Source organism: Grammomys surdaster, unplaced genomic scaffold (genome assembly GCF_004785775.1).
Source record: "Grammomys surdaster isolate TR1022 unplaced genomic scaffold, NIH_TR_1.0 125977, whole genome shotgun sequence".
NCBI classification, from domain to species: domain Eukaryota; kingdom Metazoa; phylum Chordata; class Mammalia; order Rodentia; family Muridae; genus Grammomys; species Grammomys surdaster.
The window spans coordinates 1,969,937-1,986,734 of NW_021620793.1; the positions used below are offsets into that span (position 1 = coordinate 1,969,937).

The window sequence follows — 16,798 nt, forward strand, 5'->3', positions numbered from 1 at the left end:
GTTCTGTTGACTTCCTCTCTTTGAACAGGTCCACCGTCAGCCCCTCACTACCTCACGGCCATCGGCATGGGCGCCAAAGTAGAACTGCGTTGGACAGCCCCTCAGGACACTGGTGGCCGCCAGGACATTGTCTACAGCGTCACTTGCAAGCAGTGCTGGCCAGAGTCTGGCGAGTGTGGACCTTGTGAGGCCAGTGTGCAGTACTCAGAACCTCCTCACGCCCTGACCCGCACAAGCGTGACAGTCAGCGACCTGGAGCCTCATATGAACTATACCTTCGCTGTTGAAGCCCGCAATGGCGTCTCAGGCCTGGTGACTAGCCGAAGCTTCCGGACTGCCAGTGTCAGCATTAACCAAACAGGTGAGCCCTAGTGACTATCCAGGATAGGTACTCGGGACTCAGCTGTGTTCAGAGAGGCAACAGGAAGTGGTTAAGACTTCCATCCTTCCTGGTCTACATAGTGAGGACCAGGCTAGCCAGAGATATATAGTTAAGACTCCTGCCAGGTGTGATAGCACATCCCAATACTCCAAAGGTGGAGGCAGGGAGGTCAGGAGTTCAAGGCCATCCCCAGCTACATAATGAGTTCAAGGCCGGTGTGAGGCAAAGGAAAAAAATGGGTCATGGCTCAGGTGTTACAGTGCTTTCTGCATAGTCTTGAGGGCTGAATTTGGATCCCTGAGACCCATAGAGGCAGAGCTAGAGAATCCCCAGCTGATACAGCCAGGTCTGGGTTCATTAACAGACTCTGCCTCACAATACAAGGTGGAGAACAGTGGAAGAAGACAACCTTTGACCTCCACATGCACGCATGTGCACACATGTGAACACACACACAGTGACGTGTATGGACGACTCACTCAGCCCTGGGACTGCAAGTTACTTCTGGAGATTTTTTTTTTTTTTTGAGACAGGGTTTCTCTGTGTAGCCCTGGCTGTCCTGGAACTCACTCTATAGACCAGGCTGGCCTCGAACTCAGAAATCCGCCTGTCTCTGCCTCCCAAGTGCTGGGATTAAAGGTGTGCGCCACCACCCCCCGGCTGGAGATTTTTTTTTTTTTAAAGTTATTTATTTTATGCATATGAGTACACTGTAGCTGTTTTCAGACACACCAGAAGAGGGCATCAGATCCCATTACAGATGGTTGTGAGCCACCATGTGGTTGCTGGGAATTGAACTCAGGACCTCTGGAAGAGCAGTCAGTGCTCTTTTTTTTTTTTTTGTTTTTTTTTTTAAAGATTTGTTTATTTATTATTTATTTTATTTATGAGTACACTGTAGCTGTCTTCAGATACACCAGAAGAGGGCATCGAATCTCGTTATGGGTGGTTGTGAGCCACCATGTGGTTGCTGGGATTTGAACTCAGGACCTCTGGAAGAGCAGTCAGTGCTCTTAACCGCTGAGCCATCTCTCCAGCCCGCAGTCAGTGCTCTTAACTGCTGAGCCATCTCTCCAGCCCGGCTGGAGATTTTTTTAAAAAAATTTTTTTTTTCGGAAGTAGAGAGATGCTCTTTTTTTTTTTTTTTTGGTTTTTCGAGACAGGGTTTCTCTGTATAGCCCTGGCTGTCCTGGAACTCACTCTGTAGACCAGGCTGGCCTCGAACTCAGAAATCCGCCTGCCTCTGCCTCCCGAGTGCTGGGATTAAAGGCGTGCGCCACCACCGCCCGGGTAGAGAGATGCTCTTAAAAATACTTTTTTTAGCAGGGAATGGAAAGATGCCTCACTCAGTACAGTGCTTGCCACACAAACATGGTGCCTGCTTGGCTCCTCAGGACTGTGGTACCCGGCAAACACCTGCATGTGGTTGTAATTTAAGCGCCGGGGTCGTGGGGACGGGCAGATCCCTGCAGCTCACTGATTACAGAGCCTGACTGAATAAGAACTCCAGGCTCAGTGAATCTCTATCTTTATCACGCATGCCTGCATACCATCATGCACTCACACAAATGGGTTCATGCACGCACCACACAGAAATAGAATATACCATATAAGGCCTTTCAAGCCTTGCTTGATCTCCACAAAAACTCAGTGGCAGTCATCTAGTGTCTGAGTTACTATTTATATGTTCACGAACTTCCCCAGAGCAACTCTGATGGGCTAGCCTCTGCAGTCAGGGCAGCATCCATAACAGGAAATCCAAGAACCCAAGGCAGGGCCTGAAGGGCATGGTACTGTCTCTATCCTTCACCCCTGCATGGCTTCTCACACCCTTCCCCTCCCTCTTCTGCCCAGAGCCCCCCAAGGTGAGGCTGGAGGACCGAAGCACCACCTCCCTTACTGTCACCTGGAGCATCCCGGTGCCACAGCAGAGCCGTGTGTGGAAGTACGAAGTCACCTACCGCAAGAAGGTAACTTGATGAGGGTTGTCACAGGCCATGGAGACATTCAGAGCACAGCAATCTGGAGGGGTTTCCTTCTGTGTCTGGGGAAACTGAGGCCTGAGGTCTCCCAAGGCGGCACTGCAGAAGCCAGGGGTGACTGTTTGGGGTTCTCAGAGCCAGTTAGAATGGGTTTCTTGGGATTAAGATGGTCCTGGGAATGTATTCCCTTTCTGGCCTCTGGTGAGGCTGTACTCCTGTACCTCAGTTTTCCTGTTCCTGAGAGTGTCTGCCTGGTTGGATAACACAGGGAAACCACCTTTCTGGGTGGGATCTTGGTTCTTAGCTTCACTGCCTTCTCCTCTCCCCACCACAGGGGGATGCCAACAGTTATAATGTGCGCCGAACGGAAGGCTTCTCTGTGACCCTCGATGACCTTACTCCTGACACGACGTACCTGGTGCAGGTGCAGGCGCTGACGCAGGAGGGCCAGGGCGCCGGCAGCAAAGAGCACGAGTTCCAGACACTATGTGAGTCAGAGGACCCTGAACTAAAGTCAGACATTGTTGAGGGAGTGGGTCCAGAAGTCTAGAAATGCCCTTCCTTTTAGCCAGGGCACGGAACAGTCAGTACTGAGACTGCCATGTAGGACCAGGGATGTGTGTTCTGGGTAGTGGTAAGAGCTGTGGGAAGCTGCGGTTCTGACATGGGTGTGCATGAGTTCAAAGCTTGCCTAGAAAGCACAAGAGTTGGGCTGGGGTATGGCTCAATTGGTCGGACACTTATCTAGCATCCTCTAGGCCTTGGGTTCAATCCCAATAGTGACTAGAATATATTCTATTAAAAAATTGACTAGAATATATTATATAAAAAAAAGTTCTGAATTTTAAAAAATTCCATGCTGAGCCTTGGGGCACACGAAAGAGGTCACTGTGAGTTCAAGGCCATCCTGATCTACAGAGTGAATTCCAGGACATCCAGGGCTACACAGAGAAGACCTGTCTCAAAAAACAAACAAACCAAATCTTAGGAAACTTGAAGGTAAAGCACCCTGCATGCCGCCGGTCCCCAGGCTTCTCGTGTCCTTTAAGAGAGGTTTGGGTGCGGCAGGGTGTGTCTGTAGCGTTTGGGGAGAACTCTCAAACAGCTGGTCTTCCCTAACAGCCACGGAAGGCTCTGCCAACATGGCGGTGATTGGCGGTGTGGCTGTTGGCGTTGTCTTGCTTCTAGTGCTGGCAGGAGTTGGCTTCTTCATCCATCGAAGGTTTGTCACACCTCCCGGGTTCCACAAGGGTCTGGGTTGGGCACAGAAAGGCAGAGAGGCTCAAGCCGGCTACGGTTAGGTAATCACATCCAATCCAAGCCCGCGGGATCCCTGTGGGAGGGTGGACAGAGTTTTAGTGACCACGGTGGCCATTGCCATTGTGTGTCCTCCTCATTAACGGAGTGTCCATGATTCCCCTGAACATGGGACAGTGTAGATGAATGGGCAGGATGAGCTACCTAGTTCTTGATGGCTTGTTATGTGGCTACTTAGGTGGCCGTTGGGGAGAGTGGACTTGCTGGCCTACTTTGCTTTCCCTCTTACCTTCTGCCCCATACGGAGGCCGAGCAGATTGCTAGGCAGTGAGGCCATAGCATGTTTGGGAGGTCCTTTTGGCCAGTACAGGCTGTATTGACTACGTGTGTCTTGTCCCCGGTTTCTTCCAGGAGGAGGAACCTGCGGGCACGCCAGTCCTCTGAAGATGTCTATTTTTCTAAGTCGGGTAAGATATACCCTACTCAGGAGCGGTCCCAGCTCTGTGGTGGACCAAGAGGCTCCCTTCAGCATCTTTCTGGCTGAACCCCCTTGATCCAAATCTTCCTGAGGTTCCTAGTCTTGTGGCTTCCCCTTCTCCAGGGCCTCACCTCCTAGGTACTCCTCCCTGACCCGGGCCTCAGCTTCCCTTTCCCCTTCCAGAACAACTAAAGCCCCTGAAGACATACGTGGACCCTCACACTTACGAAGACCCTAATCAGGCTGTTCTCAAGTTTACCACGGAGATCCACCCATCCTGTGTCTCAAGGCAGAAGGTCATTGGAGCAGGTGAGGCTGGCCCACCTACTGTGCGCCTAGAACAGATAGACTAGTTCAGATGGGGCCTGCCCAGTGCCCAGGCTTAACTAAAGACGGCTTGTCACACCTTGCTCGCCTGCAGGAGAGTTTGGAGAGGTCTATAAAGGGACACTAAAGTCATCCTCTGGGAAGAAGGAGACACCCGTGGCCATCAAGACACTGAAAGCTGGCTACACTGAGAAGCAGCGGGTGGACTTCCTGAGCGAGGCCAGCATCATGGGCCAGTTCAGCCATCACAATATCATCCGCCTGGAGGGTGTTGTCTCTAAATGTACGGCCTGGAAGGTGCTGGGGGGTTGGGTGGGCCCAGGTAGTGAGGGGAAGGGGCCGCTTCCCGGGACCTCCTGACCCTGGCTGTCCCCCCTCCCCACTTGCTCACTGGCCTCACTCAGTCCTGTGTTCGCGCCCTACAGACAAGCCCATGATGATCATCACAGAGTACATGGAGAACGGGGCACTAGACAAGTTCCTCAGGGTAAGGTCACGGTCTGTGGGGGGGAGGGCGAAGCTAGGCCCCTGGAGCCAGTCAGCACTGAGGGCCTGTCTCTGCAGGAGAAGGATGGCGAGTTCAGCGTCCTGCAGCTGGTGGGTATGCTGCGTGGCATCGCGTCTGGCATGAAGTACCTGGCCAACATGAACTACGTGCACCGAGACCTGGCCGCCCGAAACATCCTTGTCAACAGCAACCTGGTGTGCAAGGTGTCCGACTTTGGCCTGTCTCGCGTGCTGGAGGATGACCCTGAGGCCACCTACACCACTAGTGTGAGTCGGAGACCGGGAGGTCACACCTAGGGTGTGGAGGGAGGGCTCGAAGGTGACGCACCTATTACCCTGGATTCGGGGCCTGAGTAGCCAAGGATGAGTCTGGGCCCAAAGAGAAAGGCTCCTGAGTTCTGGCTGGGACAGGGGTAACTGGGCTGCGTCTCCTGCAGGGCGGCAAGATCCCTATTCGATGGACAGCCCCGGAGGCCATTTCATACCGCAAGTTCACCTCAGCCAGTGACGTGTGGAGCTATGGGATTGTCATGTGGGAAGTGATGACCTACGGCGAGAGGCCATACTGGGAGCTGTCAAACCACGAGGTAAGCCCTCTCTCTCTCTCCCAGACCGATCCACTGTCAGATCCCCTCGCTTCCCAAACCCCGGGGGCCTGGCAGGCAGGCTCTGGGATCAATCTGCGTCCAGTAGAGAGAACACAGGTACTCGTTTTTGTGGCCTGTCCTGGGGAGAACCCAGCCTCTGCTTATAGTGAATACAAAGGCAACCAAAAGGGAGGAGTGTATTACATCGTCACGTGTGGTGTGCACGTGTGTGTATATACATATGTGTGATATGAACATGTGGATATAGCTGCATGTAGGTATATGACTATGTATGTACATATTCATGTGTATGTGTGTATGCGTATATACATATATGTATGCATGTTTACATGTACCTGATGCCTTGCCTAGGCCCGGGCTTTTGCTTGTAGGGGTCACATCCCTGCAGAGACCTAAGAGACAGTAAGGCAGACAGGCTAAGACACGGGGGGAGCCCATCTGTGGGGGTAGACAGAGATAGAAGGAGGCTGAATTGTGGGGTGCATAGGGCTGACCTCTGCGGCCCCGGAGACAGCCCGTCAGCGCTTGCCCCACGGATGGCTTTAAAACTGTGTATGTTGCTGGGCGGTGGTGGCGCACGCCTTTAATCCCAGCACTTGGGAGGCAGAGGCAGGCGGATGGATTTCTGAGTTCGAGGCCAGCCTGGTCTACAGAGGGAGTTCCAGGACAGCCAGGGCTACACAGAGAAACCCTGTCTCGAAAAAACCAAAAAAAAAAGAACTAAAAAAAAAAAAGCAACAAAAACTGTGTATGTACTTAGGAAACGGTGCTTATCAGTTTCTTGGGCTCTCCTCTCTATTCCCATGTTGAGGCCTCCAAGAGAGGTCTCTGTCGCAGTTCCGTGTGGTTTCCCCGCTAAGGCCATCCCAATGCTTGTGTCCTCTAGGTCATGAAAGCCATCAACGACGGCTTCCGGCTCCCCACGCCCATGGACTGCCCGTCTGCCATCTACCAGCTCATGATGCAGTGTTGGCAGCAGGACCGCTCGCGCCGGCCCAAGTTTGCCGACATCGTTAGCATCCTGGACAAGCTCATCCGAGCCCCCGACTCCCTCAAGACCCTGGCTGACTTCGATCCCCGGTGAGTCTTGCGTCCTGGGCCTGTGGTAGCCAGTGTCCATGTTTACTGGTGCGGACTCCTTGGCCTCTTAGGCTGACTGGATAGCTAGGGGGAGTCAGGGCTGCACGGAAACCCTGGGTTTGGTCCCCAGAAACTGAAAAGGGGAGAGGACTCACCAGGCATGGCCCAGTTATCCCAGTAGGGAATCAGCTCAAATGGTGCCTGGGCAGGCACTGGGCTGAGCACTAGCCATAGTCGTAACTTGCTGAAGCATTCTGAGGCCGGCTCTATCTATACAGGTGAGGAAACTGAGACTCCAGCAGTAATGGGGGGTGTGGTGGGGCAGCTTCTAGCGATGGTAGGCATGGAGCAGCGGCCACAGTGCCGGGAACCAGGAATCTTGTGGATCCTCCCCTGTCTGGGCTTCCTCAGTGGCTCAGAGGAGGCAGCTGAGAAGCAGCCAGCTGTATGCCTTGCCCGAGATAGAAGGGTAGGTGCTTGGGGTAGTCATGTCCAGCAGGCCCTCATCTGTGGGTTTCCATCCCAGAGTGTCCATCCGGCTGCCCAGCACCAGTGGCTCAGAGGGAGTCCCCTTCCGCACGGTGTCCGAGTGGCTGGAGAGCATCAAGATGCAACAGTACACAGAACACTTCATGGTGGCTGGCTACACGGCCATCGAGAAGGTGGTGCAGATGTCCAACGAGTGAGTACACGCCTCGGTGACTTCGCCTACCGTTCACTGGGAACAGTCTCTGATCTATGTGTCACTCTCCCTCGACCATGTGTGGGTGTGGTGTGTGTGGGTGTGTGTTTGTGTAGCATATGTGTGTGTGTTTGTGGGGGGGTGTATCTGGTATGTGTGTGGGGTGTGTGTGTATAGTATGTGTATGGGTGTGTGGTGTGTGTGTTTCTGGGGGTGTGTGATTGTGTGGTGGGGGTGTGTGGGATGTGTGTGTGTGGTGTGTATATATGTGGTATGTGTGTGTAGGTGTGTGTTTGTATTTGTAGGGGAGTGTTTGTGGTGTGTGTATGGTATGTTTGTGTGTGTGGTGTGTGTGCATATACCTCTTTCTCTTTTCCTGGGTGCCCTCCCTTCCAGCCTCTCCCTCCACAATGGGAAGACACGATAAGATATAGCCAACCCAAAGCTGTCATGTATGGAGGGCTATTTGCCCACCCTGGGCTACAGTGCAGGGAACCGTTGCTTATATAGACTCAGAAGGTTACCTGTTCACCCGCTCCTACAGCCAACAGGGGCAAAGAGTCTAACCTTGACCAAGCAGGGCCCAGATCCTTGCATCCCTTTCCCAGTGCCAATCCCTCCCAGGCCACTCCCCTTGTATGGCTGACTCTTGGCCTGCCATTCGCTCCCCGCTGTCTCTGGACATCAGTCCTCAGAGCTCGCCTCCCTATCCGCCCCACCCCATCTCCATCACTGACCCTTCTCAGAACAGCCTTGGCAGGGACAGCTCTTTCTGTCCCTGGAGGGATAAAACATTGTCCTTTTAGCCTTTGTGCTTCTAAAAATAGCTGTGGATCCCAACAGCCCAGGATCCAAGCATCCAAGGCCATGGCAGAAACAGGCCCCGGGGAGGAAGGTTTTGGGAACTGCTCAAAGGAGGTGACCTGGGCCTCCCATGTTCCTGGGCTCTAGATGTTCTAGGACTTGGGCCTTTGGCTTTTGGCCTGCTGACCATGAATGTGGCCAACCCGAGAAAATGGAGGGTCATGGGAATCAGACATGGAAAATGGACCAGAGGGAGGTGTAAGAATATTGAAGGAAAACATCAGGTCCTAAGATATATATCTCTTGCTACCAGCCAGTAGCTGAGCTCACACTTGGGCTCTGCAGACAACACCTGAATTTATGTCCCATGTCTGCTGTGCAAGCGATTTGGTCAGACTTAGACCTTGGTACCCAATTCTCCATGTGGGGATCCATGAATGTGATTCACTGATGTGCCTAGGATGTCTTGATCCATATCTTCTGTATTTTGCCATTCCCAGCATCCTGTAAACCATGGTTCTATGCCCTGGTTCCTGAGTCCCTCGAATTTCCTTGGCAACCAGGGTCAGCCCCCTGGGTTCCATCAGGTCCCATATTCCCCTCCCCTGGGACAGCACAGTTTTTCTTCTGATCAGCAGCGAGGGCATGGAGCAGGTTTACAGGAAACACATGGCCGTAGACGTATCCCAAAATAGCCCGGGGCACCCCTCACAAAGTCCTTTCCCACGAGCTGGGACTGGCTCCTGGACAGACAGGCGGGCGGTGTGCATGCTCACGGGTTATTTGGAAAGTATCTGGATAAAGCCCGGAAGTCGTTCGGCAGTCCTTCCTCCTGTGGTCAGACCCACTGGCTCATGGAGCTGCCTCTGATGCCCTGAGGGGATGTGGGGTTGGATCTGAGCATTTTTTAAACCCATAGACTGTGCTGACCATGCCATGGAGCCCAACAAGAGCGGGCAACAGTAGGAATCAGCGCCCTTCCTGCTCCAGTCAGGATGCAGGCTTCAGTACCCTGCCCTCCTCTGCTCCAGCCTCCCTTTAAAAGGACCTGCGCCCCCCCCCACCCCAGCCTCTGCTGTTCTCCCCTCACGGGCCCGTCATGCTGTGTTGGAATTGGCTGGCCTTCTAGCTTGATGGGCTCAAGACGGCTTTTTAAGAACATACAGAAAACGTTTTATTGTACTGTACCTTGAACAGAACAGCAGGCCCAAAGGCCAGCCCTGCCCAATGTCAAGGCTACAGGATGTGTTCTAGCTGTAGGCACACAACTCCAGATGGATCTTAAAAAGCATAATCTAGTTGCTGGATGTGAATGATACAACTCTTGAGTCTCTGGGGATTATTATGCTACCCTGTACCACAGTAGGTGTTCATGGGCACTACTTATACACCCTCCCACACACACAATAGGTGTTCATAGGCACTTACCCCCCCACACACACAGTAGGTGTTCACAGGCACTCACTCCACACACACAGTAAGTGTTCATAGGCACTCACCACACACACACACACACACACACACACAGAGTAGGTGTTCACAGGCACTCACCCCCCCCCACACACACACACTGTAGGTGTTCACAGGCACTCACCACACACACACATACACACACACACACAAAGTGTTCATAGGCACTCACCCCCCCACACACACACACTGTAGGTGTTCACAGGCACTTACATTAATGGATTTCATGAATGTACTCAGAGGAGAGACAGGATACAGAGTGGTTTGTGTCTCTTCCTTCCTGCACAAGAGTTAATGGGATGCATGTTCGGTGTCCCTCTTGGGACAGGAACCAGCTTGGACCCTGGCTTGTCTGTGACTCCCACCCCAGCGCATTGTTCTGTCTGTTGGTCACGAAAGGGTGGACTTTAATCACAGTGCTGGGAGGGTAGGTGGAGACGAGTGGGTCTCTGAGTTGGGGGACTGTGAGTTCAAGCCAGCTAGGACTAGCCAGTGAGACCCTGCCTCAAGGGAGGGAGGTTGACTCACTGGCTGGTTGGTTGGTTGGTTGGTTGGTTGGTTGGTTGGTTGGTTGGTTGGTTGGTTGGTTGGTTGTTTGGTTGGCTGGCTGGCTGGCTGGCTGGCTGGCTGGCTGGTTGGTTGGTTGGTTGGTTGGTTGGGGGAAGGAGTTCACTGCTTAGGAATACATCACCCAAGCCTCTTGTCTTCGTAAAAAAAGGAACAGACACAGAGGCATGACCAGACTGTGAAAGGAACCTCTCCACTGGGAGAGGGCCTCAAGGTGGAGCGATGCTAAGCCCTACAGTGGTGTTCCTATACATACCCATTTACTCAGCTTGCAGGGTGGGGTCAGGCCCAGTGAGTCTGGGGTTACCCAGCACCCTGTCTTTTCTGGTTACTCAGCGTTACCCAGGCCCCCACACTGTGATCCCTTCAGGGACATGCAAAACATCCCACCCCACCAGGTGGTAGGCTCGGAGGCTCTCCCCCATATCTTCCAGCCTTCTTGCTGCAACAGGAGCAGTCTGTCCCTCCCTCCCTCCCTCCCCACCTGGGTCTGCCCATCCCTGCTCAATGCTCGGCTCTTTCCAAGCCTGTGGGAAAGCCGTGTCTCCAGCATTGCGAACTCCTGGAGCTTGTACCATATAATTAGCTCCAATTACAGCCAAGAGCTGGCCCGTAAAAACCTGGGTGTTTTCATGAGCTAGGGCTGGTGGGTGAGGGCAGTGGAAGAGAAAAACTCCTGAAGTTAGCAACAGACATTGTGCTGACAGCTCCTGACAGCTGACATGGTTCTACCTAGAATAGGGGGTGGGGTGGGGAAGCCAGGACAGTCTATCCTGGCCCTGTGGGGCCTCTGGGGACCTATCATCAGTCTGGCACTGAATCCTAACCCCTCGGTAGGACACTCTTGTCCCGCAGTTTCCCACAAGGAAAGGCAACCTTCCTGTGGTGACCTGTGCGAGCCTCATCCACTGGAGTCTAGCAGAGCCTTAGACTGGAAGGCTCATTAGCAACTGAAGATGCCTCCTGCTGCTTAGAGGGGGGGGGTTCCCCAGCAAGGGAAGGAGACAGGGCGACATTTCTTTACTGCTGGTGTAGTTAGTGACCAGTTCTGGCACCTCCCATCAGCATGGCCTCAGAATCTAAGACTCTATAACTCTCTTGAGTTTCACTTCCCTTATCTGCAAGATGGGTAAGAACAACTAAAGCGGGGCAAAGTTTAGCCATACAGTGCTTGCTTGCCAAGCGTGAGGAACTGAGTTCAAATCCCCAAAACCCCACATCAAAAAGAAGCTGGCCGCAGTGGCTGCCCTTTGGAATCCCAGTGCTGAGACAGGCAGATTCTCGGAGCTTGCCGCCGAGAGACCCTGTCTCGAAATAAAGTGGGCAGCTCCTAAGTTAAGATTGTGCTTTGGCCTCCCTGTGCATGTACACACATGTGTACAGCCATACACATGTGAATACATGCACACACACAAAGAGCACCTATCCCAGACCCCCTGTAAAGATTTTATTGAGGGAGTGTATCATGTTCTCAACTCTGGGTGGCAGACCATGTTAGAATATGAACCCTCCAGCCTCCATAACTGGAACCCCCTTACCACAGGTCTGCAAAGCCCCCTCTCTGGCCTTCCTCTCTGCCTCCCTCTCCCTGACCCTTCCTCTCTTCCTCTTCACCCACAGTGACATCAAACGGATCGGTGTGCGTCTTCCCGGCCACCAGAAGCGCATTGCCTACAGCCTGCTGGGACTCAAGGACCAGGTCAACACAGTGGGGATTCCCATCTGAGTCCGACAGGGCCCCGTGCCCACCTTGACCAACAATACTTGAAGAGCCACAGTGGTTTCCCTGCCGACCTGGTGCTGGGCCACTGGAACTTTATTTATTTCTGTCTTCCTCCTCTATGCCTCCCTGAGGACTCTGCAGGGGGGCTCTTGAATGACACCCTGCCATGAGCTAGGAAACGCCTGGATCCTGATCAAGGTTCTCTTCCCTTACAAAGGACCCAGCTAAGCACTTAGCAGTTTGCTGTGGCATTCCCAGCGTCCCAGGAGGCTAGAGTTCCGCCAAGACCATCGGTATCCACGAGGGAGATTTCCACTTCATCATCTTTTGTCCCCAAGAGGCCACCTCAGGAGCCGAGGCTAAGGACTAAGCCCAGGACCATATGACTAGGGCACTGTAAGCCCCACCCCTAGTTAGAGGGTAGGTTTTGGACTTGGCTGGGTGGGGCCACAGCAATCTCCCAGTGCCTTCTACAGACCCATGGCTCTGCCCTCCGCCCTCGAGGGCCAGTTTCTTGCTTTCCTAGGGCCGTCTCAGGATGCTTGGCTGTGTTGAGGTTTTTTTTTAAATATATATTTTATACTTGTGGAAAGAATGAGTGTGTGGCAGGGACCTTGCCAGGGCTGGGGACAGAGGAGACTCTGCAACAGACGTTCCCGGGGCTGGGGCTGGCCGGACCTGCAGGAGACTTCCCACCCAGCCACCCCGTCTCCAGCCCCTCTGGACAACTGTCGCTGTCAGTGTTACAGATTTGTTTTATTGGGTTGTTTTTGTTGTTTTTTTTTTTTTTCGAACCTTAACTTATTATTATTTTTTTATATTTATTGTTAGAAAATGACTTATTTCTGCTCTGGAATAAAGTTGCAGATGGTTCAAAGTGATTTTGGCTTTCATTCCCGGGGTCTGTTGCTGTCTTTGGAGTAAAGGGGACCTTTGGAATCCAAGTGTTTAAATAGAGCGGCTTCTACAACAAGGGAGGGTGTTGTATCACCCTTGGAGAAAGTGGGCAGGGGCCCCAGGAGCGTGCCCCCAGCCTCCACACTAGCAGGCCTGATCACCTTTGATCTCGAGGCTTCTGTAGGGTTGGGAGGCAGTAAGAGCAGCTATCAGCCTCCTCACCCCGGTGTGTGTAGCTGGCTGTTGTGGAGAGGAGGGGGACTGGCTACAAAGCCTTTCACAAGTTTTGTAACGTTGGAGTTTTAGCATTCATGAATTTCTGTGGGCATCCCCATTTTATGGACGAGGAAAACTGAGGCTGAATCCAATGACCAAACTTGCCTGAGGCCACATAGGATAAAGAGAGCAAAACTGAAAGGGGTTGGGAATGCCCCGTTTTCTCATGAAGAAACTGAAGCTCAGAGACGGTCAGTGACTTGCTCAAAGTCACACAGCAAAAGCCTTGAAGGAAGTCAGAAGCTCCGTTTCAAATCCCAAGCATTTAAACTCTCCTGGATCTCCGTGTCAGGTTGTTCATAGTGGGGACTTCAGAAGATGTTGCGCACAGGGGGAATGATCAAGTTAGTAGAGCTTCCAAAGGAAGGCTTCCCCGGAGGAGGCCCCTGGGGCTGCCTCTCGGTGCTAGGCAGAACCAGCGAGGCAGTTGGAGGGAGCAGGGCAGGCAGAGCCGGCACGGGGGCGTGAAACCACAGTTGTGCAAAGGAGCCACAGGCAATTTGATGTTATTAAGGCATGACGTGGTATGTCTGAGAGATCTCCCGGGCCTCGTAAGACGGGTCCCGCAGTGAGGACTTAAGTCGAAGGCCAGAGGGAGCCATTGAAGGTTTTAAGCAGGGTGCGGCACGATTAGAGTCAGGTAAGCTCAGAGCTCAGGCTGCCTGACTCTCAGCCTGGAGTTGTGGGGAGACAGGAGAGACTAACACGGATGAGGAAGCACCCCGCTTGCTCTGGGGTGTTGTCCTTGCTCCGTCTGGCACCTCTCTGGGTTCCAATCCACTCAACACTGGTGAGATGTGCCTGTGTCGGGTGTGGCTGGACTTGGGTCACACACCGACACTCAGGCAGCTGCGTCCCTGCCCGTTAGGGCCAGGCTAGACCACCTGAGTGTCCTAGGCACAGTGGCTGAGTCAGGCTCTCTATGCCTGACCCTTATCTGACCTCGCCAGGGTGACTAGTGTCACTTTGGAAGAGGAGCCAGGGTCCCCACTGACAGTCTAGGTTCTTGAGTTTGAAGAATCATTGAAGGTCCTGTCCCCAAGGAACTATTGATGTCCCACCATGAGCAGCCATGAGGACAGGATGTGGTTCAGCGTTAAGAGTGTCAGCCTCTTGTGCTTTCTCCCTTCCACCGGATGTACGTAAGGCTTACCTAAGGACCTGGAAGATGCTGGCACCAACTGGGGGATGCAAGATGGCCCAGGGCTCAAGAGGCCAAGGGATGGTACCGGTCGGCGGCTACCTGTACATCCCAAAGGATGCTTTAATCAGCAAAAGTTAACTCGTCATTGGATTGTATCATTATTCTTCGGTGTATAGCATGTGTGTGTGTGTGTGTGTGTGTGTGTGTACACGTGTGCACACCACAGTCCGTGTGTGAAGATCCAAGGGAAGTTTTGGTAGATTCTCCTTCAGCCTTGGGGATTCTGAGATCCGCATACGCACTTCTGCAAACTGAGCCATTTTGTCCTCCCCAAACTTCTTTAAATGAAACACCCCCGAGGGTGTTCCCTTGGCAGCCTGGGGGCAATGACATCCCCTATAGCCAGCCTTAGGAAACTCCAGGGTGAGCTGGGAGCATCTACAGAGACTGAGAAAGGACTCCAGAGAAGACAACCATGTTGACACACAGGGACAAGGTGACAAAGCCTCCAGTGGGCGGACCTAGGGCAAGGTGAGCAAATACGGTGACATCACTGCAGGGCCCAAAGTACGAAAGAAACACACATGAGATCACGCTAGCACAAATAAACAGCAGAGTTAACAAATAAGTGGGGGGAAGAGTCAAGCATGGTGATACACCTTGGAATCACAGCACCAGGGAGGCTGAAATAGGAGGAGGAGGATGAGTTTGGGGCTAGCCTGAGCTACACAGAGAGACCTTGTTTCAAAAATAGATGATGGGTGGATAGACAGATTGATCTTACAGATTTCCAAATAATTCATTTAGATTCTCTCTACCCTAGGTAGAGTTCACGTCCCCGCTCCTTTGCTAATGGACTGTTGGCTCGTCCAAAGAAAGGAAGTGTTGGCTCTGGAGAGATGGCTCAGTGGTATTGCCTTTGCAGGGAACCTGAGTTCAATTCCCAGCACCTACATGGCAGCTCACCTGTCACCTCAGCTACAGGGGGATCCAACACCCTCTTCTGGTCTCCACAGACAACTGCCCTTATGTGCACAGATACACACAACATATAATTAAGAACAAAATCTTTTTTTTTTTCCCAGCTGGGTTTCTCTGTGTAGTCTTGGCTGTCCTAAAACTCACTTCAGACTGGGCTGGCCTTGAACTCAGAGATCAGCCTGCCTCTGTCTCCTGAGTGCCGATATGAAAGGTGTGCACCACCGACCCCCAGGTTAGAAACAAACTCTTAAGGAAGTATGGAAGAATAGTAAGGCTCACGAGAGAAAGAGTAAGCTCCGGTGGGGGAAGGCTGGCTAGTGTCGATGTAACCAAGGATCAAAGTCAACATCGCCAGTTAAAAGCAAACAGATGTTGCCAGAGTGCTGTGGGTAAAAGGGAGACAGCGCACAGCAGGGAACCCCTGGCCGCCAGCCACCACCTACAACTCCGTGTACCTGCTCTGTGCCACTGCCACTGTCCAGCAACCCTTCCAGATGAGCATTGCTGATGGCCCATTTAAAATGTTTGAATGCTGAGGCCAGGGCAGTGTGGAACCTGCCAGAGCCACTCAGCTCTCTAGGGAGAAAAGTCAAGACCAACTTCCCAGGTGCCATCTTCAACCGCCGTAACAGGAAGCTGCCCGCTCTGCCAACCGTGAGCTCCATAAACAAGGTCTCAGCGGCTGGACTTGGTGACAAGCACCTATCGACTCGGCGAGAGGACCAGGTGTTTGAAGATCTCTGCTATATTGGGAGCTGGAGGCTAGCCTGGGCTACATGAGACCCTGTCTCAGATCAAGGGAAAAGGGGGGTGGGGAGACAGAGACAAAGATCTGGGGAGCTCTGGACCATTCTGGAGCACTGTCCACTCCCAGGCACCCAAATGCCTTGCTATTTGGTTCTTTCCTAAAACTGCTGTTCTGTGAGGCCAGCACAGAGACCAGGCTTGATCCAGAACCCTCTGAGGACACTTGCTGTCTCCACCAGGACCAGCAGCAGAAGTGGTGACCATGACAACGGGAGTGAGGCTTAGGAAAAGAAACCAGAGAGGGCCATCTGGCCCAGCCTGGAATGTCTAGAGACAGACCCACTATCTGAGGCTAAATAAGGTAGGAAGAGCCAGGAAGGTGAGGGGAGAAGAGTGTACTCCAGAAGAGCCCCGTGCTGCCTCGACACCCATCGTCTGTGGGTGTGGCTAACCCTTTTCCACCTGGGCTTCATTTGGCTAGGATAAGCCTCCTCCGCGCCATTACCATACTGACTCTTCGGTGACCCTGCTGTCAACAGCCCTACAACACCGCCTGCTCATTCCCACCCTAAGAAGAGCCAGTATCTCCGACCTCAGTCTTCTCGGCTGCCCTTCCTGGGCTCCAGGCTGCAGGGACGGCGGCAGCCCTTTGATGGGCTCAGCAAAGTCCAGATAGAGGCCAAGGTTGCAATTAGAGGATGCCGGGTGGGGAGCCCCTTCCCCCAAGGCTCCAGGTCTGGAAGCAAGTTAAAACAGTCTCACCAGGCACCACCCGCCTGAGATTTTCCCAGTTAATTAGTAAATCCAGGCCCAGCAGGCTCTCTGCCCCTCCTTCCTACTTCCCACCCTTCAGCTATGGCTGCGGCTTCCGCCTGGGACAAGCAGG

At 53.0% G+C, this 16,798-nt stretch overlaps 1 protein-coding gene across 1 annotated transcript in view; it reads left to right on the forward strand.

The window, feature by feature from the left end:
- Epha2 (EPH receptor A2) overlaps positions 1 to 12,748 on the forward strand; it is a 28,990-nt gene extending 16,242 nt beyond the window's left edge. The window contains exons 5-17 of the mRNA XM_028753958.1: positions 29 to 361; positions 2,237 to 2,352; positions 2,699 to 2,852; positions 3,487 to 3,586; positions 4,033 to 4,088; positions 4,283 to 4,408; positions 4,521 to 4,709; positions 4,852 to 4,913; positions 4,991 to 5,200; positions 5,371 to 5,520; positions 6,428 to 6,621; positions 7,148 to 7,303; positions 11,765 to 12,748. Of these exons, the coding sequence (XP_028609791.1) occupies positions 29 to 361; positions 2,237 to 2,352; positions 2,699 to 2,852; positions 3,487 to 3,586; positions 4,033 to 4,088; positions 4,283 to 4,408; positions 4,521 to 4,709; positions 4,852 to 4,913; positions 4,991 to 5,200; positions 5,371 to 5,520; positions 6,428 to 6,621; positions 7,148 to 7,303; positions 11,765 to 11,870 (1,952 nt within the window). The 3' untranslated portion in view covers positions 11,871 to 12,748. The remainder of the gene's footprint in view (positions 1 to 28; positions 362 to 2,236; positions 2,353 to 2,698; positions 2,853 to 3,486; positions 3,587 to 4,032; positions 4,089 to 4,282; positions 4,409 to 4,520; positions 4,710 to 4,851; positions 4,914 to 4,990; positions 5,201 to 5,370; positions 5,521 to 6,427; positions 6,622 to 7,147; positions 7,304 to 11,764) is intronic.
- The last annotated feature ends 4,050 nt before the right edge of the window (positions 12,749 to 16,798 follow it).